Source organism: Dermacentor silvarum, chromosome 5 (genome assembly GCF_013339745.2).
Source record: "Dermacentor silvarum isolate Dsil-2018 chromosome 5, BIME_Dsil_1.4, whole genome shotgun sequence".
NCBI classification, from domain to species: Eukaryota; Metazoa; Arthropoda; class Arachnida; order Ixodida; family Ixodidae; genus Dermacentor; species Dermacentor silvarum.
Window position 1 is genome coordinate 47724485 of NC_051158.1, and position 24182 is coordinate 47748666.

At 47.9% G+C, this 24182-nt stretch overlaps 1 protein-coding gene across 2 annotated transcripts in view; it reads left to right on the plus strand.

Moving 5' to 3' along the window:
* Positions 1-23037, plus strand: part of LOC119453373 (fatty acid synthase) — a 52514-nt gene extending 29477 nt beyond the window's left edge. For both annotated transcript variants that reach the window (XM_037715412.2, XM_049667822.1), the window contains exons 4-27: positions 128-328; positions 922-1044; positions 1353-1586; positions 2651-2952; positions 3643-4029; positions 4610-4799; positions 5461-5690; positions 6299-6502; positions 7165-7419; positions 8350-8566; positions 9831-10085; positions 10987-11160; positions 11568-13157; positions 13784-14113; positions 14716-14835; positions 15480-15835; positions 16436-16789; positions 17462-17705; positions 18278-18514; positions 19049-19279; positions 19495-19739; positions 20297-20557; positions 21108-21365; positions 22050-23037. In XM_037715412.2, coding sequence (XP_037571340.1) covers positions 128-328; positions 922-1044; positions 1353-1586; positions 2651-2952; positions 3643-4029; positions 4610-4799; positions 5461-5690; positions 6299-6502; positions 7165-7419; positions 8350-8566; positions 9831-10085; positions 10987-11160; positions 11568-13157; positions 13784-14113; positions 14716-14835; positions 15480-15835; positions 16436-16789; positions 17462-17705; positions 18278-18514; positions 19049-19279; positions 19495-19739; positions 20297-20557; positions 21108-21365; positions 22050-22163 — 7112 coding nt within the window. In that variant the 3' untranslated portion in view covers positions 22164-23037. The remainder of the gene's footprint in view (positions 1-127; positions 329-921; positions 1045-1352; positions 1587-2650; positions 2953-3642; positions 4030-4609; positions 4800-5460; positions 5691-6298; positions 6503-7164; positions 7420-8349; positions 8567-9830; positions 10086-10986; positions 11161-11567; positions 13158-13783; positions 14114-14715; positions 14836-15479; positions 15836-16435; positions 16790-17461; positions 17706-18277; positions 18515-19048; positions 19280-19494; positions 19740-20296; positions 20558-21107; positions 21366-22049) is intronic.
* Positions 23038-24182: the final 1145 nt, after the last annotated feature.

Genomic DNA, 24182 nt, shown 5'->3' on the forward strand with positions numbered 1-24182 from the left:
CCCTCTCGTAGACTGAATAGTTGTGAGCTCAATCCACTTAAACAATGCCCAACAACACAGTTTCAGTGCCAAGAAGGTTTTTTTATTAGGCTTCCTTTAAGCACCATTCTTGCTGCCTTCCCTACAGGCCCGAGCTTCACTGTTGACACGGCGTGCTCGTCGACGATGACGGCCCTGAACCAGGCCATGCTGGCGCTTCGTTCCGGACAATGCGAGGCGGCCATCGTGGGTGGCAGCACACTCACGCTCAAGCCCACCACGTCCCTCAACTTCTTTCGCCTGGGCATGCTCTCCCCAGATGGCAAGTGCAAAGCATTCGACTCGGATGGTGAGTAATTGTCTTTTTGCAGAAATGCGCAGATGTGCTGAATTGTGCTAACGATCGTAAATATGAACTATTACAGAAGGTCCGCAGTTGTCAGATAATCACCAGACTTTTCAGTCCTCGGTAGGGCAGTGCCATAGGTAGCAGAATAGAGAGCATAATAATGATACTGTTCTGAGCGATGCCAATGCTTAAATGACATGGATTTATTATTGGAACCATATGAAATTAGTAATAGTGTAAGTATCGCTCCAGTTCAACTATGAGTCCGAAGCAAAATATGCATGTTCTCGTTGCAATGCCTGAGTCTCACAGAAAAAGTAAAGTTCTCTTGAACAGCATTTCCCAAAAATGTGTAGGTGAGCAGTTTGCATTGTATTTAGGCAACGGCTTGAGTAGATTGACTCCAGTGAATGCTTTAAAGAATTTTTTGCGCACAACATGGCTGGTATATTCAGCAGCCAGCGATGGTCAGCACACCACCTGTGTAGATTTTGCAAATGTCACGCGGTCATAGGTGCCACTACTTTCACACATTTTCCATTCTGTCGCGATGGACAAATGTTCCAAGACTGAGCCACTGTACCAAAATGCAGGAAAGGGATACGTCCGAAGTGAAACCGTTGGCGTCTTCTTCCTTCAACGGGTTTCTGAGGCCCGCCGTATCTACGCCAAGCTGATCCACGTCAAGTCCAATGCGGACGGCTACAAGACAGAAGGTATGCTTCACCGGAAGTTGGGTCTCATCTTTTTATGCAGTTCTAGCCTGTCCGTAAACATATTTGACGTTTACAGAATAGTGGAGTACCAGAGATGTCGACAGGAGCAGCGGTGCTGGTGCAGCCATCTTGCGACACTTTGTTCAACCGTGACACATTAGCGTCGTTTCACGCGTCTGTGTCGCGGAACTCCGGTATTCCATAAACTGTAATACATTTACGGACATGCTGAAACTCTCTTAACGTTTCACACTGCATTCGCACTGAAGACAGATATTGCCACCACTTTTGCTTGCTCTGCATTTCAGGAATCACATTCCCATCAGGCAAGGTTCAGGAACAGCTTTTGCGCGAGGTGTACACTGAAGCCAAAGTTGATCCACACAAAGTGGGCTACGTCGAGGCCCACGGCACGGGCACCAAGGTTGGTGACCCACAAGAGTTGGGTGCCATCAGCAACGTTTTTTGCGGGCCCGGCCGCGAGAAGCCGCTCAAGATTGGCTCTGTCAAGAGCAACATGGGACACTCCGAGGGCGCATCTGGTGAGTAGAAGTTGAATGCATACTGCGGGTCGATTATAGTGTGGACCAAGCCTGCCTGCTTTTCCCGTATAGGTCTGACCCTAGCATTTATCTGCTGAGCCATTTGTTGATGGCCTGACAAGATCAGCGCAATAATTCTATTTTTTTTCTATAATAATTCTATATAATAATTCTAGGTCAGCAGGATTTGAATACTTGTCAAACTGGCTGTGATGAGAAAGTGTTAACTATAGTTGGCCGCTCAAGTCATGGCTGTAGTATTGAACCAGATAAGGGGAAGAGCGAGATTTTCGTAAAATGTTCCGTCGCTGAAACTGCTCCTGGAAAGGAATCCTTTTGAAATATTTTTCCTTATTGCCATTTTGTTTTCACACAATCGTCTGTAGGCTGTGGCATCTATGTTTACATAACTCTTATACTTGTATTAGGAAAGTTTGCCTGCACTCACTTTCGTTAACATCACTTGGTCACATAACTGCAAATTTACTGTTTTTTTTTTCACATGCTCGTCTTGCGTGCTTCACTGCCCGAAATTCTAGATGTGAGCATAGCCGTAGTGTGAAGCTTAAAAACTGCATGACCTGGTTTCTTTATAGTTAATCTTGAATTTAGTGTATGTATTTTTTGGGCTATATAAGTAAGTACCTTTTAGAGTGAGCCATCTCTGCTTATCCTGTATTTTTGATGTTGTTGAGTACCTTGTCGAGCAGTGAGAAATCAGTCTAGTTCGTGTTCTTTCATCTTGTTGTGCACTGAGTACCACAACTGAGCTTCGATTAATGAAGTTGAATCCTACAGAAAAACACTTTAATTATATCCAATATTCGTTATAAGCATATAATTGTCACCTACTGACAGACATTTGATTTACTGCTCTATTATATCAGATTATTTCCGTGGACTATGCTGACAACCACAGAAATGCACGCCAGACAAAGATGCCCCATTGACGTTGTCTGGCGTGTCGCGTGGTTGTTAGCATAGAGCTCAGCACATTAGAAGATTTAAACCTGTTTAAAGCCTGACCGGCATACGTTCATGTTCTCACCTGTTCTTGCTTCCAGGCGTCTGCTCAATGGCCAAGGTCATCCTAGCCATGGAGACGGGCACCATCGCGGGCAACCTGCACTTCAAGGAGGCCAACCCCAACATCCCGTCCCTTCACGACGGCACCATCGAGGTGGTGAACAAGGCGTCCCCGTTCCCTGGCGGCCTGGTCGGCATCAATTCGTTCGGCTTCGGCGGCGCCAACGTGCATACCATTCTGGAGGCGAACCCGGCACCACATGTGGACAGCCTGCCACGCGAGAAGCCAGAGCTGCCCAGGCTGGTCCTCATGGCAGGGAGGAACAAGGACTCGCTGGCGGTGAGCTCCACTTTTAGATATTTTCTGCACCGTGCTTGTGGTCGTCTGTAGAAATGAATCAACTAGTCTGTTATATTGCAAGATGGGTACTTTATGAAGGCAAACATTCTTGTAGAAAACACGTGTTCTTAATGGTTCGTAATCTTTCACAAGGTTTCCTGTCCAGCTGCTTTTTCGCGGTTGACACCGTAACCGATGAGAAATTGCGATAGACTGAACAGACGTCTTCTGTGATGGACACAGCATAGCCGTTCTGGCAGACGTCAGCAGTATTGCTGCGGCTTGGTGATTTATGTGTCATTTGTGGCAAACACATTTGTGGTAATAATGAGTCTCCGTAGAACGATGCTATACGATCACTATAAACATTGCATTGGCATTGTGATGGCTATCGCAGTGCCTCTGTACTACATAGAATGTACCTTAGTGTAAAAAATAGGAATATAGCAAATTATTGATCGGATATAGCGAATGCATTTTTGTATCATATGTGACTTCCATATGTAAACATTCTACTTACTGTGGTGACATCTTGATAAACATCGTAGTGCCATTGTGATAGACATTATCTACTAGCTATTAGGTACTATTGTAACACTCTGCTGGGTGTAAAGTAAGTTTGGTTAGCACCGTAAGGATATCGTACTTGCAGTTTATCACGTCATAATTATTCGTCCCCCTCTCGCGCAGAGCACTCTGGACCGGGTCGAAGCTGAGGGTCCATACCCGGACTCGGCATACGCTCTCCTGAACAAGGTCGGCCAGCCCAGCGTGAACCAGTTCCCCTACCGAGGCTTCGCCGTGCTCCCTGTCGATGGCTCGGGCAAGGACGCCATCAAGGTGTCCGAACAGGCTCCGTTCGAGAAGCGGCCCCTGTGGTTTGTCTTCACCGGCATGGGCTGTCAGTGGAATGGCATGGCCCGCCAGATGATGCAGTTCGACGTGTTCGCCAACTCCATTCGCAAGTCTCACGAGCTGCTCAAGCAGTTTGGCATTGACCTCATCGACCTGGTGACCAGCGACAATGCTGACAACCAGACCATGGTGTCGCCGTTCGTCTCCATCGCAGCCATTCAGGTGTGCCTTGCTCCTCATTGCAACTTACTGAATTTCATACCTGCCCTGTCAGATGTCGTGCCTATCTATAGTCATAACACGGTGTGGCACGATTATGTTGCGTTTTGTTGCTCTGGTTAAACTTTCAATCTGGTGGCACAAGATTTCCATAGAGGGCTCATCAGATGCACGCTACTGTTCATTTGGGCGGCCATTCAGATACAGGAATTGAGTCTCTGCTTCGGCTCTTGGTCGCGCGGGACACAATTCGAAAGGTGCATTCGCAAGCAACTGCTTGTAATTCAAACATTTGACCATCTGTGTCGGCGGAAGTTTCCATTTATTGTCTCTGTATTCCTTTGCGGCGGCAGTGAAATTTCGTTACATTGAAATTGTGTATAATCACACTTCATTACATTGAGTTTCTAAATGCATGGTGTCCTATGGACAAGAAGTTATAAAAAGCTAAATACTTTGTTATATCGAGAATTTCATTATATTGAAGTTCTATAATTTGTATTATAACTCAGGTTCCTGCACCTCGCTACAAGCTCTCCATATAGCTACATTTCTTGTTTCTGCTGCCCTTTACCATTTGTAGGTGGCGCTTGTTGATATGCTTCGTGCCGTCGGTGTGCATCCGGATGGCATTGTGGGTCACTCGGTGGGAGAAATCGGGTGTGCCTACGCTGACGGAGGCTTCACCGCAGAGCAGACTGTGCTGTGTGCTTACTGGCGAGGCCGCTGCGTCGAGCTGGGAAGCCTGCCCAAGGGGGCCATGGCTGCTGTCGGTACGTGTTCTTAACGTTGCTAAAACCTTTCATTAGTATGTCCTGTCCTGACACTTGCTGCACTTTGACTGTGATAACGTGATGATGTGGATATGTATGTAATAGCACAAGGTAGTCAATGTGCTGGCCATTCAGCTCTTCCTGTTGTCATTCTAAAACAAAATCGATCGTTCTAAGCTTGTAGAGGTTGTTGAGACTTTCTGCCGATACTTTTGTGAATTCTACTGCAAATGCCATTTCCACTTCATACTGAAAAGTAATGATACGGTTTATAAACTAGAATAGTTCAGAATAATGTTGGTCGCAGGCTTAGATGGTGGGGTTTATAAAACTCGATGTGGCCTTGTACAAGCATGGTTACAAGCAGAGATGGTATGGTTTATGAGGATCAGTGGCATGGTATAGGAGATGATCACGAGCATAGATGATGCGGTTTCTAAAGATAGATGGATTGGAATTGCGGATCGTCAGGAGCTTCAAGATACATACTGTTTTGAGCTGGTAACAAAGGACGAACGAAGTTCTTCTTCGTTTGTCCTTGTCTGCAGCATGCTATGTTTAGTGCTTTTACAGTAGATATGAGTTATGCAGATGCGTGTAGTTCTCCCGGGTCTTCGTCTAACTCTTTATCGCGCATGCGAACGCTCGTCTTCTCTGTCAGGCCTGACGTGGGAGGAAGCAAAGAAGCGCTGCCGCGACGGAGTCATCCCCGCGTGCCACAATGCCGAGGATTCGGTGACAGTGTCCGGACCGGCCGAGGCCGTGGCCAAGATGGTCGCCGAGCTCAAGGCTGAGAATGTTTTCGCCCGCGAGGTGAACAGCCTGGAGGTGGCCTTCCACAGCCCGCACATGCAGAGCATTGGACCTGCACTCCGGCAGGCTCTCGAAAAGGTATGGTGTTGGCGTGGCCCCGGATGTGCCACTTTTGTGTTGCCCTGTTTGCAAAGCGATTAGCTGTTGAGGTTGGATTATACTTGATTTGGGTTCTGCATGCAAGGCTCCGCTGACATAGCCGAGTGCACTGGCTTCGGGACCGGCCCAATGTGCTGCCGAGAGAGAGAGAGTAGTAGGTGATGAGATATTCCGGATCTTTGAATTCGTTAATGATGATTGTGCAGGCATGGGTAGACTTATGCAGATGACTGCAGAGCTTTGCAAATAACTATGGGACAATGTATGTAACCAGAGAGTGAGCGATGCTATGCTGTGAGGGGGACACTATAAGCCCTAGCATGTGCAGTATTCTGGTAGCTTTTCTTGTACTAAGCTGTAGACATTCTTGGTAAAGGTAACCCATAAAACACGTCTATGGGTTTGTCGTATAATAGTCTGTTAGACTGCCTTTTCCTTTTTGCTTTCTTTTCTCTCCATCTTTTCTGATGCCTTTCTCTTACTCCCGGTACACTGCAGCCAAGATACTACACAACACAACCAACCAACCCCAGGTTTGATTTTTTAATATAGTTCCTGCCTATTGTTTTATCTCTTCCGTCGTTCAGGTGGTGCCCCAGTCTAAGCCCCGCACTGAGCGCTGGGTGAGCTCTTCGGTGCCCGAGAGCCGCTGGGACGAGCCCATGGCCAAGCGCTGCTCGGCCGAGTACCACGTGAACAACCTGCTCTCGCCCGTGCTCTTCCGCGAGGCCCTCCAGCACGTGCCCAGCGACGCCATCTTGGTTGAGATTGCGCCGCACTGTCTTCTGCAGGTGAGCTGAGACAGCTTCTTTTGACTCGCTTTGTAATTCGTACACTCCCTCGGCTCACTCTCAATAGAACTGAGTGCCTGTCCGATTTTGTACAACTCGTCGCCCAAAAATTATGTTCGTTTGCTCATCATGTACATTACACTTTCCTACGAGACAGTGGTATAATTATATCTGTATGGTTCCAAAACTTCTGTTATTTCTTCATTTTTTTCTCGCCAATTCACTTGGTCAGTGACAGGGCTTAAAGTTTGGTCGCACACCTCCCCTCACCTTTAACATTTACCGGGAGGGGGGGGGGAGCAGCGCCCCCTTACCTGCAGGAATTAGCCATTTCTAGAGAGTAAAATGAAACTACTAATACTGTGGTTACTACTACTACAGTGGTTATTAACACATCCTCGCCCTTCTGGGTGGCCAGTGTTAGCTGTGGCGGCGGACAATTGTTATAATGAAGTAATGAATATAGCGAAGTAAGGGCGGCTCCCCATTCGGCTTCATTATGGCAAGGTTGTTACATTGTCATATGCTTATAACAAACATTATCTGTAACGAAGGTATTTTCAAGTCCAACAGACTTTGTTGTACTTGTGTTGTATACTAGTAGCACAAAGATGCGATCATAGGACCACGCTACAAAGCCCTCCGTTTTTCCTTTCCCGCAGGCCATTCTGCGGCGTGCTGTGGGCAACGCCACCTGCCTGGGCCTGATGAAGCGAAACGAGGACAACACCAGATTCTTCCTGAACTCTCTGGGCAAGCTGCACACCTTGGGAGTCCAGCTGGACCTGACCCCGCTCTACCCACCCGTGCCGTTCCCAGTACCGCGCGGCACCCCTAGCATCGGCCATCTGGTCAGCTGGGACCACTCGCAGCAGTGGACCGTGGTCGGGTGGAACGACTTCTCCACTTCGGCTCAGGTGAGACGCGTGCGGTTGCTGCTGAAGGCGGTGTCGGAAATTGTGGGAGCCCCAGAAAAGAGTGCCTTGCAAATGTGCATTATAGGACTGTTCTTAGCGACGGCTTCCATGCGGGCTGCGTTGCAACGCCACGCCGTCAGCTTTCATCACCACAGTCGCACAGACTCCTAGCTGACCTCCAACGTAGACCCACTAAAATGCAAAAGCGCAGTGCGAGAAACAAAGTATGGATTACCATGTAAAAAAAAAAACACTGTGCAGATAAGTTGTCTACTCAAATGAGGTATGCGAGAGTCAACTTTTATATTATAATAACTGATAACTACGTTTGAAAGTAAAAATTCGAGACTCTGGCTGTTTAACATTTGATACTGAGCGCACACTGCCGCATGCCAGCGTTAACCACTGCACCAGCGTGGCTGTCGAGCTCCCCTTTACAGCACTGCTGCAAGAATTCAATATACATTGAATGTTGATATCAGATATTACCCAGTAGCTAAACTGTTTCTCACCTTTATCAATGTGTAGCCGATATACGCTTATAACGAACATAGGGTACAATGAAGCTACTTTCGTACATGTCTAATGCGACTTCCTTATGCGGTTCAGCTGTATTAGATGCTAGACTTTATAGAAGCTTGACAATGAGTAGGGCAATGCTTGTTTGAAAAAAGCAGGGTTTACCAAGAAAAGGGGAGATACAGCGCTTGTCAGCTGCTTCTTTATTGTGAATGCACCTGAACAGTACATCAGAATTCAGGGCAATGGAAGATAAGGGAACACGAGATAAGGGGTACTGGAGAGAGAAAAGTAAAGGGTGATGTAATCTTGCTACATCGCTGATGATCGAGACACAACTCGAGACGATTCAGTGACTCCGGACACAAGTAGAGTGTACTCACCGACTTGAACTGCTGCTTCCACCATTAGGTTTCCGAGGAAGTTGTCGAGGTCGACCTGGAGGCCAACGAAGGTGACGCTTTCCTGGCTGGCCACCAGTTGGACGGCCGCGTGCTGTTCCCTGCAACTGGCTACATGGTGCTGGCCTGGAAGTCGCTGACCAAGCGGTCCGGCAAGCCATTCCACCAGGTGCCCGTGGTGTTCGAGGACGTCACCCTGCACCGGGCCACCATCCTTCCCAAGAGCGGTGAGTTGTGAACTGGTGTTGCCCAAATAGCGCAGTCTGTGTCATGCGTGTTTAAGCCTATGGGAGCTGAACAGAAGGAAAAATTAACTGATCCGGCAACGTCGCGAGGTTGAGGGTTTGGCTCCCACATGCTTCAAGGTTGTTTTCTGCTTTTGTGTTCGTTTTTACAGCAAAAGCTGTATATGGCTAGGCGAAACGAAATACCGTTCGTCCCATCATTCTCTAAACGTCTCCATTGGCCGTCAGTTACGTCGTTCTCTACGTCACACCCAAGTGTGCGCGCCATTGGCAGCACCGTTAGTGACGTCATTCTCTGCGTCGTACCTGCTCTGCCCGCAACGCCGGCTCCTCGGCTCGCCGTTGTCGCATGCGTTTGATATCTCGAGTTAGCTCGGCGTCGAGGTTAGCAGCGTCCGCCCGCCATTGTCGTTTGCGTCCCACTTCGCGATTTCAACGTGGATGTTTCGTCGTATCCGAAGCCAAAGTGCCGCTCGAGAAACTCCAGCCGAAAGCGGGCGTTGGCCCTGGCAAACGCGTTCCCACCATTGCCATGTTGATGCTGCTCTGCCCGCAACGTCTCCTCCTCGGCTCGCCGTTGTCGCATGCGTTCGATATCTCGAGTTAGCTCGGTATCGTGGTTAGCAGCATCCGCCCGCCATTGGCGCTTGTGTTCCACTAGAAACACAAACATGTCACCAATAATTGAGAAACGCTTCAATACAGCGTCGGCATTAACCCACTGCTTACCACCGGGGCTGCACGTTTCAGCTTCACTGGTGTACGGAGTTCTTGGGCAGCGTTTTTTCTTTAGGAAGTACGTAAAGGTTACCGTAAATTTGACCATCACAATTAATTGATTATGTATAAAAATAAGTCAAGTAAACTTAATTTCCCCTGCGCTTTTCTTGGCTTTATTGTCTGTTGGCATCTGATGGCCATTCTCTGATTTTGTGCGAAAAAAATTTGGTGAAGCACAAGTGTGCACGCCACCAGCTAGCGAACGCATAAGACCACTAGGGCCATCTCTTGTCGTAGCTACACGACTAGGACACGAACTCCCAGCTGTTGCGTGCATGTCAGGCCGGCGGGAAACCTAACGCCAGGGTACTCTAGAGTCATGTGGGGGAAGCCAAGTGTCTGGAAATGCGAGAGTCGAGCATCCTCGCACACTAATATAAAGATAGAAAGATAAAATGTGTGAAAAAGGTGCAGAAACATGTACAAAATGCGTGGGCAACCATTGAGAGCATTTTTGGTTCTGCAGGCTCCGTGAAGTTCCTGGTGAACATCATGCGTGCCTCTGGCGAGTTTGAGGTGTGCGAGGCTGGCATGGTGGCCGCAAGTGGCCACATCCGCATGGCCGAAGAAGGCGAGAAGCTTTTGGACAAGGAGCCACCCGGCACACCTACTGAGACTGTCACCTACGAGCTAGAGACTGAGGACATTTACAAGGAGCTCAGGCTTCGGGGCTACGAGTACTACGGAGGTTTCCAGGGCATCATCAAGGCCGACCTCAACAGTGAGTCATTTTGCCTGCAGTTCTGCCTCTCCCTGTCCCTTACTGAGTCGTAGACAGCACGGGATGTATGCGTATAACGTGGATGATGTAAACTTGGATATGTAGCGTAGGGTTAGCTGGAGTACAGATGAAGAAGTTGGAAGCAGCATGCTGCCAGCTTAATAATTTTTCCTTGGCACATAATGACAATAGGTTTGTTTCTCACTATAACGTGAAAGTTGTGCGAATTGAATGTCACGTAATTCAGAGAGAGAGAGAATAAACTTTAATAAAAAGAGCACGCGAGCGTAGTAATTCAGACATGTCCTCGGATGTCGGTGCGTAGTTCATCAAAAGATAGGGCCCTTATAGACTCACAGGTGTTGTCTTCCCATTCCTCCGGTCGTTGCGGTAACATCTTGACATGTGTCTGGACGTTCTGTCTACTAATAAAAAAAATCATTTAAGAACATGCGCTGCTGGCTGATATCAAAACAGAACACCGCAATTATGAGAAATGAGCTCGCAGCCATCGTGGTGGCTTAGTGGCTATGATGTTGTGCTGCTAAGCACGAGGTCGCGGGATCAAATCCTGGCTGCCGCGGCCGCATTTCGATAGGGGCAAAATGCGAAAATGTCTCGTGCATTGGGGGCACAGTAAAGGTCCCTTGGTACGTGGTCAAAATTTATCCAGAGTTTCCCACTACGGCATGCCTCATAATCCAATCATTGTTTTCGCATGTAAGACCCCAGAATTCGAATCAATTCAAATATGCTCATAGGTACATTTCTCATGTGATAGTGCATGCCACATGTGGTAGCGCCGCGGTACTTAAGTACATGCGCTACTCTTCAGAGTGCTCGTGAACAGCGGAGCTCCGCTTTTAAAAGGACATTTCTGTCTGAATTGCGACTTTTGCAGAGCCGTACGGCAAGCTAAAGTGGGAAGACAACTGGGTCACCTTCATCGACACCATGCTGCAGTTCAGCATCCTGGGCAACCCACAGCGAACCTTCAACCTGCCTGTCAGGATTCAATCATGTCGCGTTGACCCCGCAGTCCACGCCAAGGTCGTCGAGAAGGCCGGAGATGCAGGTGAGTAGTGTTGCGCGTCCCATTTATTTCATCTGTTAGTTGGGCATTAAGGAAAGCTTTATGATATAGCTCAAAAGCACTAGAATTCCATACTGTTTCTCTTTGCTTCAGTCCCTAAGACAAAATTCTTCATGGCAGTTCGTTGGTTATTGACGTATAGTGTTTCCTTAGCAGATGTATTGTTTTCTCTTGGCCTTTATTTGTGCACAAGCAAAGGCTGAGGTAGATCCAAGTAACAATACAAAATATACATGTACAGAAGTTAGGATGGACTAGAAGGCTTTTCCTTTTTTTTTGCTTACATTAGAAAACATAATCCAGAGTGCAGTCTAAAATTTTCTTGCTCTGTGTACTCTAGGCCTGTGTCTTCAAACAATTTTTTTTGATCTTGCAATTTCTCTTCCCAGGCATCGACATTGTCTACGACCGCTACCTCAACACGTGCCGCGCTGGTGGTGTCGCCATGCGAGGCCTCAAGGCCAGCATCGCCCCGCGGCGGGCCGTGCAGCAGACGCCGTTCCTCGAAGAGTACCAGTTTGTGCCATACGCAGACGACGATTCTGCTCGCAACGAGCGCGAGTCCTGTGTCCGGGAGTACGTCGAGGTGTGCTGCGGCATTGCACGGCGTGTCCTCGAGTCATGTGGCAAGAACAAGGCACAAATCTCGGATGTTATGAACGGCTTCCGTGAGGCTCCCGAACAAGTGCTCAACCGCTACCTCGAGAACCCGGGCGAGAACCACGGCCTCCTCAAAGTCCTGGCTGCCATCCAAAAACAGGCCAACGGCTCCGCCGCGTCTTTGGTCGCCACCGTCCAGACGGCCCTAACAGCCCACAAGGAAGACCTGGAACGGGACTTTCTCAACACTGTGCTCTTCGAAGAGGACCCACTGCGGTACCTCTTGGACGTCGTGGTTGAGAACACGAGCACCAAGAAGATCCGCGTTCTGGAGTTGGCAGGCGAAGGTGGCGTGGTGCTGGCGCCGTGGGTGACAGATCTGCTGCGCCTGTCAAACATCTTGCTCAAGACGGACTACACCGTGGCCCACCCAGCTCCGGACACGATCGCGGCCGAACAGCTTCCGGAAGGAACGAGAACGGTAACGTGGGACCCTGCCTCGGCTTCCAAGAACGGCCTTCCCGAGGCTGACTTGATTGTCATGCGCGGTGTTGCCGGCACATCCGGCAAGAGCCTGGAGTCTCTGGCCGAGGAACTCTCCTCACAGTGCAAGGAGCACGGCTTCGTCCTGCTCGCCCATCGCACAGCCCTCACTCCGGCTGAGATGTTCCTGTCGACTGTCGGCAAGGTCCCACTCCGGGTCCACGCCAGCGCGACCGTAGAGGCGGCGTTCCGTGCCCGCGGATTTCATGTGGTCGGCCTCAAGTCCAACAACGTCTCTACACTGCTCCTGCTCAGGAAGACATCGACAGCGGCCATCGACCCATCCAAGCAGGAGGTGATCCGGGTTAAGAACGCCGGATACGACTGGGTCGAGCCCCTCAAGACCAAGGCAGCCGAATACGAGAGCAGGCCCGTTGGCGAAAATGTCTGGCTGCTCGCCGAGGACGTGGCCATCAGCGGAGTCGTGGGACTGACCAACTGCCTCCGGCAGGAAACCGGTAGCCACATCAGGTGCATATTCAACGCAAGCGTCAAGGGATCGAACAAGGTCGCCGACTTCAGCCCAAGCAACCCGGCGTACAAGGACATACTGGAGAAGGACCTGGTCATGAACGTATACCGTGATGGGCAGTGGGGATCATACAGGCACGTGGTCACACAGTCTGATGGAGCCCCGAAGACCACCACGCCGTACGCCTTCCTGAACGTGCAGACCCGAGGTGATCTGTCGAGCCTGAAGTGGTACGAGTCTCCGCTGCGATACGCGTCGCCGTCTAGCAGTGCGGACGGAGTCCTGTGCAGTGTGTACTACGCTCCGCTCAACTTCCGAGATATCATGCTGGCCACTGGAAAGCTTCCGCCGGATGCCCTGCCTGGTATGTGTCATTTGTAAATCTTGTGCCTGTTGCTATTTCTGACAGGCTATGCCTATAGTTTTGTGCCAAGCGGCATAATATTTTTGTCACCTAGGTGCTGACTGTATCAAGGAGGTGCGTTGTACTTTGCGTGTGCAGAAACCTGTAGTAATTTCAGTGAGAAGGAGCCAGAATTAAGATCGGCTCGATGAAAGAGGCTTTTTTTAAATGGCACTTCAGCCCTAAACCAATTTTCGATAGATAGTGACCATCTTTAGCCTGTGCCTTATCTGTGAATTGAAACGAATGTGAAAGCAAGAAATAAACAACCACAAAAAAGTCTCTTTTTTGCTGTATCGTATGTCTGCAATGTCTTAATTCGCATTGTACTGCAGTGTAGTTGCTCACCAGTACACGTTGGAGCCTTTCAACTTATTCGAGGCCACAGGCATAGGCTTCAAGAAAAATTCAATCATCTGATGGTTTCTGCGCACTGGAAAATAAGTGTGTACGAGAACAGACTGTGGTAGCCATTAATTCTGTGCTTGGACATGTCGGACTAATATTTCATTATTTTGTTTGGCATGCCTATATGCTTAGACAAGGCGAGAGGAAAAGTAACTCGTATCTTTTGCTCATTCAAACAGGCAACCTGGCCACATCCGACTGCGTCCTCGGCCTGGAGTTCTCGGGCCGCGACCCGAAGGGGCGCCGAGTCATGGGATCCGTGGCTGCCCAAGGCATGGCCACGGCAGTGGCCGCCGACCCGGGCTTCCTGTGGGAGGTGCCCGAGTCGTGGAGCCTCGAAGAGGCCTCGACAGTTCCAGTTGCCTACTCGACTGCCTATTACGCCCTCCTGGTGCGAGGCAACATGCGGCCAGGAGAGTCTCTGCTTGTCCACTCTGGCAGTGGAGGTGTCGGGCAGGCTGCCATCTCCATCGCCCTGTCCATGGGTTGCACAGTCTTCACCACTGTCGGTAGGTGCCGAGTGCGCCAAAGCAGAGATGCATATGCCACTTCATTCTGTGTGTTCCATATTTAGAAAGTGTGTGCGAGTTAGATATGTAACAATATGGACAACTATACGGTAGTGTTAGCCTTCATGAGTCTTTTGGATTTTTATATTGGTGAAAAAAAAAAGACAGACCAAAAACGGAACGATTTTATATTTGGGCACTTCGGTCCTATGCATGATTCTTTCTTTGACCCAAGTTTGACCCAAGGACACTGCGAAGTAAAAGTAAGTGTATATCGTTCAGTCAGATTGGCTAGCTTACAATTAACGTTTGCGTCTTCTTCAGATTACCTGCCTGTTGGCCTCACACACTCTTCATTTGAGTAATGTTGTTTGCTATTTGCTGGGTGAGATTGTTCATAATAGTGGATGATAGAAACCATCATTTTGACAACTCTGTAATCCTCCATAACTCCATAATTTAATTGCTGAGATTTAGGCATTGCTGCCATTTCGTTGTTCATGCCCTTGCCTCATATACCACAAGTCTGCTGACTGCAAACTTTAGTTGTTCGAATTTGTGACGCTGCAAAGCTAATATCGTCTCATCATGGTGTTTCTCAGGTTCCAAGGAGAAGCGAGAGTTCCTCAAGCGGCGCTTCCCTCAGCTGGAGGACCGCAACTTCGCCAACTCACGCGACCTCTCGTTCGAGGAGCACATCCTCATGGAGACGAAGGGCCGGGGTGAGTGTGTTGATTCGTTGCGGAAGTGAAAGAGGTAGAGCATTAAATGAAATTGAGTTCATGCATGCTGCCTAAATTCGCAAACTTCTTGAATGCTATGTACTGTTGTCATAAGGCTATTGCTTTTGAGCACATATCATCCGATAATGATGAGGCCTGAAATCTACCGTCTTGGCTGCAATTATTTTCATAAGTAATCTGCGCTCTATGGGGAAGTTATGTTAGGCTGATGAGTTGTAAGAGGCGAGTTATTTTGAATACGTGGAAAATATTTTCGGAGCTTGACTGTTAGGTTGCGCAGTGTGAGATTGATATGTCCTAATAAAGCCTAGAAGGCTCTGAAGGGAACTTGTTCAAGTCTGTAAGTGTTCTCACTTAACTTCTCACTAACTTCTCACTTAACTTAAAAATATTTCGCTGTGCAAGCCTTTCTTTGGTCGCATGGCATGAATGACCAGCAATACCTGTCTACTTCAAGAAGTATAGATGTCCCAACTGCACTATTAGCTTGTTTTCTCCATGCATCAGAGGGCTTAAACAGCGACTGACTTATGGCATTTAAACTAGCGTAATTGTGGTTCTCTAGTTTAACAAAATGCCCACCTGTGCCAAAAGTCTCACCATCATCTTTGTTCAACCACCAGGCGTCGACCTCGTACTCAACTCGCTGGCCGAGGAGAAGCTCCAGGCCAGCGTCCGCTGCCTGGCTACCCACGGCCGATTCCTGGAGATTGGCAAGTTCGACCTGTCCAAGAACTCGCCGCTGGGCATGTCCATATTCCTCAAGAACGTCACCTTCCACGGCATCCTGCTGGACGCACTGTTCGGCGACGACCCCTTCGTGGCGGCCGACAAGCGCCGCGTTGCCGAGCTTGTCCGCGAGGGCATTGCCTCGGGCGCGGTGCGGCCCCTGGACGCCATCAAGTTCACGCGGGACCAGGCTGAGGAGGCATTCCGGTTCATGGCCTCCGGAAAGCACATGGGCAAAGTGGTGCTTGAGGTGCGTTTGGCTTTGTTTTGGTTCTTTTGATCTGTTCCAAAGGCAGGATATGCTAAATATAAATTAACTTGTGCATTCTGAGAAACTTGCTACAATTATGGTGGGAACTGAAGCACTGTGTGTATTGCCACCTTTAACAATAGTTATAGAGGTGCAGTTAAGTTGTGTTCTATCCTTCAAAGTTTGTATTGAAAAGACAAGAGCTTTTTTTTTTTACTTATTATTTAGGCCTTCCTGTAAAGTCGGGTAATTCTCTTTCATCATTCAAGACTCAACCAGATTGTGTTGGCACTGTTCAGTCATCTTCTGAATGCACTGAGAGCAGCTGTCTGAAGCCAATACTGGCTGGGAGGTTTTTTTGCCAGTAAAACGCTAGACTTTTGATAAAAAAGAAGTGGTCAACAACTGCTGTTTACCTTTACCTAAAACTTTGCTAGCACAGTTTGTCGGTAAACACGTACAAGCTCTTCAATTTAAACCATATGAACTTTGTCAATGCCTTTGGGCAGGTTGTGGCCAATATGACAACTGTGTTGAGAATGCAAGTCTCAATTCCTCCCATCAATTGCTAACATTCATTGTTCCTTTTTGCATGAACAGGTCAGGCCGGAAGAGACCCCACGCAAGACAGCTCCCGCCACGCCGCTCACCGTGGAGGCCGTGGCCCGCACCTGCTTCTACGAGCACAAGTCGTACGTGATCGCCGGCGGTCTCGGTGGCTTTGGCTTGGAGCTTGCCGACTGGATGGTGCACCGCGGATGCCGCAAGCTGGTGCTCAGTGCACGGTCCGGTGTGCGGACGGGATACCAGAGGCTGTGCCTTCACCGGTGGCAGCATGCTGGCTGCAAGGTGGTCGTGAGCAAAGCCGACGCCTCGACCGAGAAGGGCGCCCGACAGATCATCGAGGACGCCAAGGCACTGGGACCAGTCGGTGGCATCTTCAACCTGGCAGTGGTAAGTGGCCACGGCTCGTGTTTTTATAATTACTTGGAACTATCCTGTAGAAGAAACTGAAACATGTGCAAGCTGGCATTAATGTCAGAAAGGAAGTGCGTGCATTATTCAATGGTTTAAGTGGTGAACGTGTGTCATCCACTGCTCCATCCTTTAAACAATGCATTAGAAAAATGTATCTTCGGAGTGTTGAAGCATGTTGGAAGCTTGTGGTAGGTCTTGTTGGTACATCTTTTTGCCCGAGTTGATCAGGCAAAAAGACTCTCGAGAGTGAGTCGCCAATTGTCTGTTACTAATCCTTCCATATTTAGTGCGACTTCAACGAAAAATTCAAGGTTGAATTAGCACTGCACATTGGGCTTGTCGTTCGTTCGGAGAGATGAGCCACTTATCAGTCTTTATTTTTTTGCTGATAGTTGTAGCTTTTGCTGTACTGGGTGGAGTTAGAGGTGCAGTGTAGTGCAACAGGACAGCCTGCGTTATGTTAATTTTCTTGTTTTGCATAGAAAACAAATTTGTATCAATTCATTTGGGCTGCTCAGTTCGGGAAACTACATGTTTATGCAGGTACAGAAATATGACATTGCGGTCCAATGCTCTTTTGAATGCTTATTGTTCAACTTTGAACAATGTGGTTCGAGTCTCAGTGAATACTTTGTTCTCGTCCCACAGGTCCTTCGCGACGCACTGCTTGAGAACCAAACGCAGGAGGCCTACGAGACTGTGTGCAAGCCCAAGGTGGACGGCACGCAACGTCTGGACGAACTGTCTCGAAAGATGTGTCCGGAGATCGACCATTTTGTTGTGTTCTCCTCCGTGTCCTGCGGCAGAGGCAATGCTGGGCAGACCAACTACGGCTACGCCAACTCCGTCATGGAACGCATTTGCGAGCGACGGGTTGCTGACGGACTACCCGGTGAGTGGATGTTTGCAGTGAATCTGCATGGTGTGGGATGATTGCGACCTCAATGTGTTGCATTATTATTGCGTGACAGTGCTAGGTAAGCGTCACTGGTGTCTGGATTTAAATTTGTCACACGGCAAGTTGGCACATCAAAGTCATCCCCGCTAGTTATCATGTTTCGATTTTTCTGTTTGGCTTTGTTAACCAACAGTCACAGCATGTCTAAACCTCAAGCCGATCCAGTAATTCACTCGAAAATACTGCTGCCCAAACCAGGAGTGTAGGTGAAAAGTAATAACAGGAAAAACAGCGAAGGCACAAATGCAGCTAGAATTCTGAAATAATGAAATATATATATTGCGACTTTAGCAATAACTATAAGTGTGTAACAATAAAGTGACCGTGAACAAGTAATGACATTCAATAATTTCCTAAACTATAATAGTTAAGACATCTTTGGCTAAGAAGTACTCTGCCAAATGGGGAAAGTACAATTGAGAAAAACTGTAGATTACTACACAGCAAGGCCGTCGCATCTGAAGGTGTAGCCATAGTACTAAAGTTGCCGTATTATGTTTGTCTAGGCCTGGCTATCCAATGGGGCGCCATCGGTGATGTCGGCGTCCTCCACGACACCATGGGTGCCGATGTGGTCGTCGGCGGCACCCTACCCCAGCGGATCAGTTCCTGCATGGCCGTCATGGACCGGTTCCTCAGCCAGAGCCACCCGGTCGTCTCGAGCTTGGTAAAGGCCGACCTCTCCACCAAGTCAGATAGCAAGAACAAGCAGGACCTTGTCCAGTCCATCGCACACATTCTTGGTGAGTAGAGCAGTAATGTCTACAGGGCTTTTCGCCTTGAGAAATTTTAGTTACTGCTGGTTGTTCTCCGACGCTTAAAGCAGAAGAGCAGTGATGTCCTGCTTGCTATACATGTTTCTATAACAGAAAAAGGGTGCCTTTGACCACACTCTATGAATTGTCACATTAAGTACGGAAGACATCTTAAGCTCACTCTTGGTGCACTGCGAAGCACATTTATTCAACCAACTATATTAAACCCAACTCTCCCACGAGACAAGTTTTTTTAGACGAGGCTTAGGTTAGTCAGATGAAATCAGATGTATGAAGATGGTCTACACATTTCCTTATGAGCGTATTTTGGTTTTGCAGAATGTGTATGCTTCGAGGTGTTGATGTTGGCATTCAGGACTCGTTTATATTACAAGTATATAAGGACAAGTGTACGCCCTGCTAGGAGAAAGTTGTTTTTAACTAAAGACAAAGCCCTGGTGCGGAGGTTTCTTCTGTCGACCTCCTTTTGTATAGACGCTCCTTTGCTTGATTCATCTGCAGGTGTGAAGGACCCATCCAGCCTGAACCCAAACATGAGCCTCGGCGAGCTGGGCATGGACTCGCTCATGGGCGTCGAGGTGAAGCAGACCATTGAGCGCGACTACGACGTTGCTCTTTCCATGCAAGAGATCAGGCAGCTCACCATCAACAGGCTGCGTGAAATTGGCGGTGGTGCCAGCAGTGCACCGGCCAAGTCCGACAGTGCCGCCGCCATGCCTCAAGAGAGCGAAGGTGGGTGGCAGAGGATCTGGTTGCCATTAATTACCAGGCACAGCCTTTGTCAAAAGCTTTGATGCCACTGTGCAAGTGACTGCAGTTGTTGTGAAATTGTGATTGTAAGCTCTCTTGCACAGTGTTGCATACGAGCTTGCATTAATTACCGTCACTTCCCTCTCCTTTGCAAGACTAGCAAGGCTCTAAAGGTTGTACATTTTTTTTGCTTGCAGAATCGGCGGACGTGTCCGAAGTACCCCGGTTGACGCTTGTCAAGGAGCTAGTTCCCCACAGCGTCCTGGTTGAGATGAACGGGCTGAAGGGAGCCTCGCCTGTGTTCATCATGCACCCGATCGAGGGCCACGTCAACGGCCTGTCTGAGCTGGCCAGTCATCTCCCCGTTCGAGCTGTTGGAGTGCAGAGGACGCCCGACATTCCCGTGCGGTCCATTGAAGAGATGGCCGCCATCTACCTACAGGTGAGTTTGCGTTCCTGGGCAGATCGCAGAACTTTGTCTTTCAGCAAAAGCATCGCAGAGTTGCCTAAAGAAATAGGCTTTTGGCTTAAAGTCCAACAGTGACTCTGCTCATCTTTCTATGCTCATACAGTAGTTACTTCTCCCTGTTCCACTACATACCTCCATTTGAATATGTAGGTACAATAAGAGTGGGGCATTCCTCCAAGTTAGACGACACATTTCTTCCTTTACTTTTTGATTACCCTGCAAATTAAAACGCTAGAGCTTATGCTACAAAACAGTGCAATATCCGCATGCCAATCAAGCAAACTGTGGCTCCGGTGTCGTTTGCTCCTGGCGCACAGAACTACAGTAATAGGAGCGAACATGTAAAGAATCCTCGGCATGCTGCAAAACAAGCCAGTTCTATCCGAGTTATACAAAATGTCCAGGTGTGCCAACATCTCATCACCTTTACTTGATCTCTCGATAGTTATATCGATCAAGTGACGTAAGGAAACACTTGATGTAGCCAATGAGTCAACACATGGATCCTTTTTTTGTTTGGACCATTGCAGAAACTCGCCGAGGTTCAACCCAAGGGACCATACCACATAGTTGGGTACTCGTTCGGTGCAACGGTTGCCTTTGAGATTGCCGTTCAGCTGCAAGCATCGGGAGCCTCCGTAGGCAGCCTGACCCTCCTGGACGGTGCCCCCCATTACATGGCTGTTCACACCGCCCACCACAGGTCGCGATTCACTGACAGCAAGGACGAAGAGGAGTCCTCGCTCTTCTGCGCCTTCCTCATGCAGTACTTGGACATCGACTTCCTCGAGGTGGGTACACCATCAATCTGTACGCTAGGAATGTGTGGGTGTGTTTGCGCAGTTGGGAAAAGCAGTGCCCTCGCATACTAAGTAGTCGCACTGTATTTATTCAAGCAAGACCCGCACTTTTGCTTTTTGCCATACTGGCAAGGTGCGGCTCACACGAGCGGGGGATCCAGGTCGAACTCAAGGGCGGGTCTTGCACAAGTAAATATGGTATATTTCTTTTACAAAAAGGGATTGTGTTGACAAACTCAACTAACACTATCAGTATGGGGGCAGTACTCTTGCTAACAAACCTTTAGCGGTGCGATGGGGTGAAATAAAATCTCTGCTTGGTGTAGCACCTGTTTCGAGTAGTGCCACCTGTGATCCTGCTCATATTGGTTAAATGGTTAATCTGTACCTTGTTCAGTGTAACAATGTGACCATTCTGGGTATGTGGTGGCATGGGTCACGAATCTGCAGGCATTGCCGTTGTGATTGCCGTTGTGAACGCATATGTTGCCCTAGTGTGTGCGAGCCATCTCTGAAAGCTCCGGCCTTCTGTTAAATGCAGGTACGGAGTCAGATGAACCAGTACCCGAACTGGGACGCCAAGCAGGAGGCAGCGACCGACATTCTTCTCAAGGCGTATCCGAATGTGCACCCGAGTCGCCAGGATGTGGCTACGGCTACGCGCGTCTTCTACGAGTTCCTCAAGGCTGGTTCCAACTACCAGCCGCACGCAAAGTTCCACGGTGATGTTGTGCTTGTCAAGGCATCCAGGCCACGAAAGATGGCAAGGCAACTGCCAGCTGACTACGGTCTCTCTGAGGTGAGGACACCCTTGCTTTTATTAGTAGACTGTTTATGAACGGCCTGTACAGTGTGTATAGATGAACGTGTGGTTGTAGTCTATCGTAGTGTGAGCAGTTGACAAGTTTGTGACCTTGCTTCAGGTGTTTTGTTGTGCAGTAGAAGTAGGCTGGCTGACTGCCATTCTGAGGAGAAAGTACACTTTTGCATTTTAGAACTAGAGTGCTGGATCCAGTGCTGAAGCAGTGCCAATGTCAGTCATCAAGAGCAGGAGATGACATCAAGATGATGGCAACAATCAAAGCACTGGCAAGGATCAGCACCATCTCTAGTGTTCCAGGAAAAAGCATGCTGGATATTTTCTGTGTCGGAGAACACATAGCAGATGGCACCTGATGTAACCTAGTTTTGTTTGAGTCTACAGTCATTAACCGTGTTCATAGTAATAATATAGGACAGCATTGTCCGAACATCTGGGAAAAAGTCCAGTACAAGTGTGACGTGGAGTGGAAAGATAACCCAAGATCAAAAAGTTCTATTTTGTAGTTTGGAGAAGTACAAGCAAGTGAAGCAAATCAAAGTATGGTGTGGGCTTTTGGTAACTGAAGCATGTTTCACCCTATAACACTGGTTTATGTGCTTTGTGCACCGAATTATCTACAGTGCCATAATGTTTTTTTTTTTTTTTTTTGCTTCTTTTCAGTGCTGCGAGGGCAATGTCAAGGTCCAGGTGGTCGACGGCCTTCACGAAAACTTCATCCTCGGCGAAGGCGCAAAACTGTGTGCAGCAATCATCAGTCAACAAGTTAAACACTGAAGCGCAAAAGGAAAAAAAAAATTCCCCTCCATGTTTTAAAGAAATCCAGGTGACCCTTTCCCATCTCCCTATACAACACACCCTTCCCCACCAAGACTGGCTGGACCAGGCTTTTTAGGGAACAAGTGTTTGACGACAAACCGACCGAGCCATTCCAGCATGGACTGTACAGAAGAGAATCCGTTCGCGTGGTACCTGCGGGATTATTTAGGTGCAGGCGTGGGGCGGACATCCCTGCTGCTGCTGCTGCTATGTGTGAACGACCAGCAGCTACTTGTAGGCCTGTGGTATGCAAGAGCTGGCTGGCACAAAGAGGACTTCATAAGCAGGAGATATGTGTCGATACCAAGTCACAAGGAAGTACCGTGAGTACTTCGTGCACGTCATCGTGCAAAGTTGGTGCTACCACAGGAGTATCGCAGCAGTCCAAGAACTTGACTGAGCTGCCGACGCACTGGATGGCTCTGAAGCGGTGATATACGACTCTCGAAGTCGTCGGAAGAAGAAGAAGAAGAAGAAAAAAAAAACGGGGATAGAGAGATATATATATAAGTATGAAATGAGAGTGAGAGAGTGTATGTGCTATGGTAGCTGCCCGAAACTGCATTTGCCATTGGAAAGTGGACACGTGTTGAGACAGGTGCAAGGCTATGAAGAGCACTTTCTCTGTCCTCTTGGGATTGCATCTTTGCTTTCCGTTTCGTTGATGTCATTTTTTTTTTTCTCATGTAATCACATGTACAGAGAGAGCAGTCTAGCAAGACTGCTGTGTATTTATGTAATTGCCATACCCGTGATGGACACTCCATGTTCCTTATTGTGCTTGTTTTGTTTCTATTTTGATCCTGATAATAAAGACTTGTATCATGTGTCATACACTCTGGGTTGTGTGTTTGCTTTAAGGGTGAAACAACTTGCATACCTGCGTGGATGAAATAGTCCGTGGTATTCTGAATGAAGAAAGTTTTCTGGATGAAGAGCACGTGAAGGTAGTCATTTTGAGTTTAATACTTTCATGTACACAGGTTTGCTTCGATAGAGATATACTGAAAAAGAAATGAGTCGTTAAGGGAGCAGATGTGAAAAAGAGTTTGGCTCGGGGCTCCTATCTAAATACATGGGACAAGGTAAATTGTTCTCGGCAACCACTGCACCAAGTTTGTTGAGGTTGGTGGCATTTAAAAGACAAAGTTTAACTCTAGTGACTGTTAGTTGCAAATTTCCGATTTAGAACCCAAATTTTCAAAATAATTTTCAGGAAATGAAACTATGAAGTTAACAACTTCGTAACTTGGCAATGGAAAACTATATCAATTTCGTAAATTGTACCTAATAGTACATCTAAAGTGGAAAAAATTGATATACTATACATGGCTCTCAAGTAAATCACTATTATGTGAGTAGAGCTTTTGCAAAGCCCTTTTAAACAATAAGAATTTCACAGATGTAAATTGACAGATCAAATTTGTCCGCTTTGGAAGCTTTAAGGTATGTCGCCACCTTTTTGTAAATCTTTTTACATTTTGACCCTAAAATGATTCCTTTGTGTCTGCCTTCAGAAGGTCTGTTTAAAAAGACCCTTGAAGTGTGTTTGGAAAAAAGTTTAAATCTACTTACGATTTAATTAAAAAACTGGCCCAAAATATGCCCATCACGCCAGCAGTCATAGCTACCGATCCGTACCACGCAAAGAAAATGGCTTGGCAGCAATGTAGGTGTATATGTAGGCTGGGCAGTGAACTAGGATCTTTGCGCTGTCATCAGTATTAAGTATGTTATAGCTGAAAAACCAAAAATTGTGTAGTTTCAGCTGGTCGCGTTTCAATTGAAATCCTATAACATCATAGGTTATTCATGGTTTTCAATAATCCTAGTGCATTGCACAGCCTAATGTTTAAGAAAGAAGCATGGGAAGTTTCATTTACTGAAAAGTTACGAGCTATTGCGCAACAAAAAACTGAAAATGAAGTTTCCAGAAAAACAAGAATTTAATATTCCAACCACTTCATATACATCAAT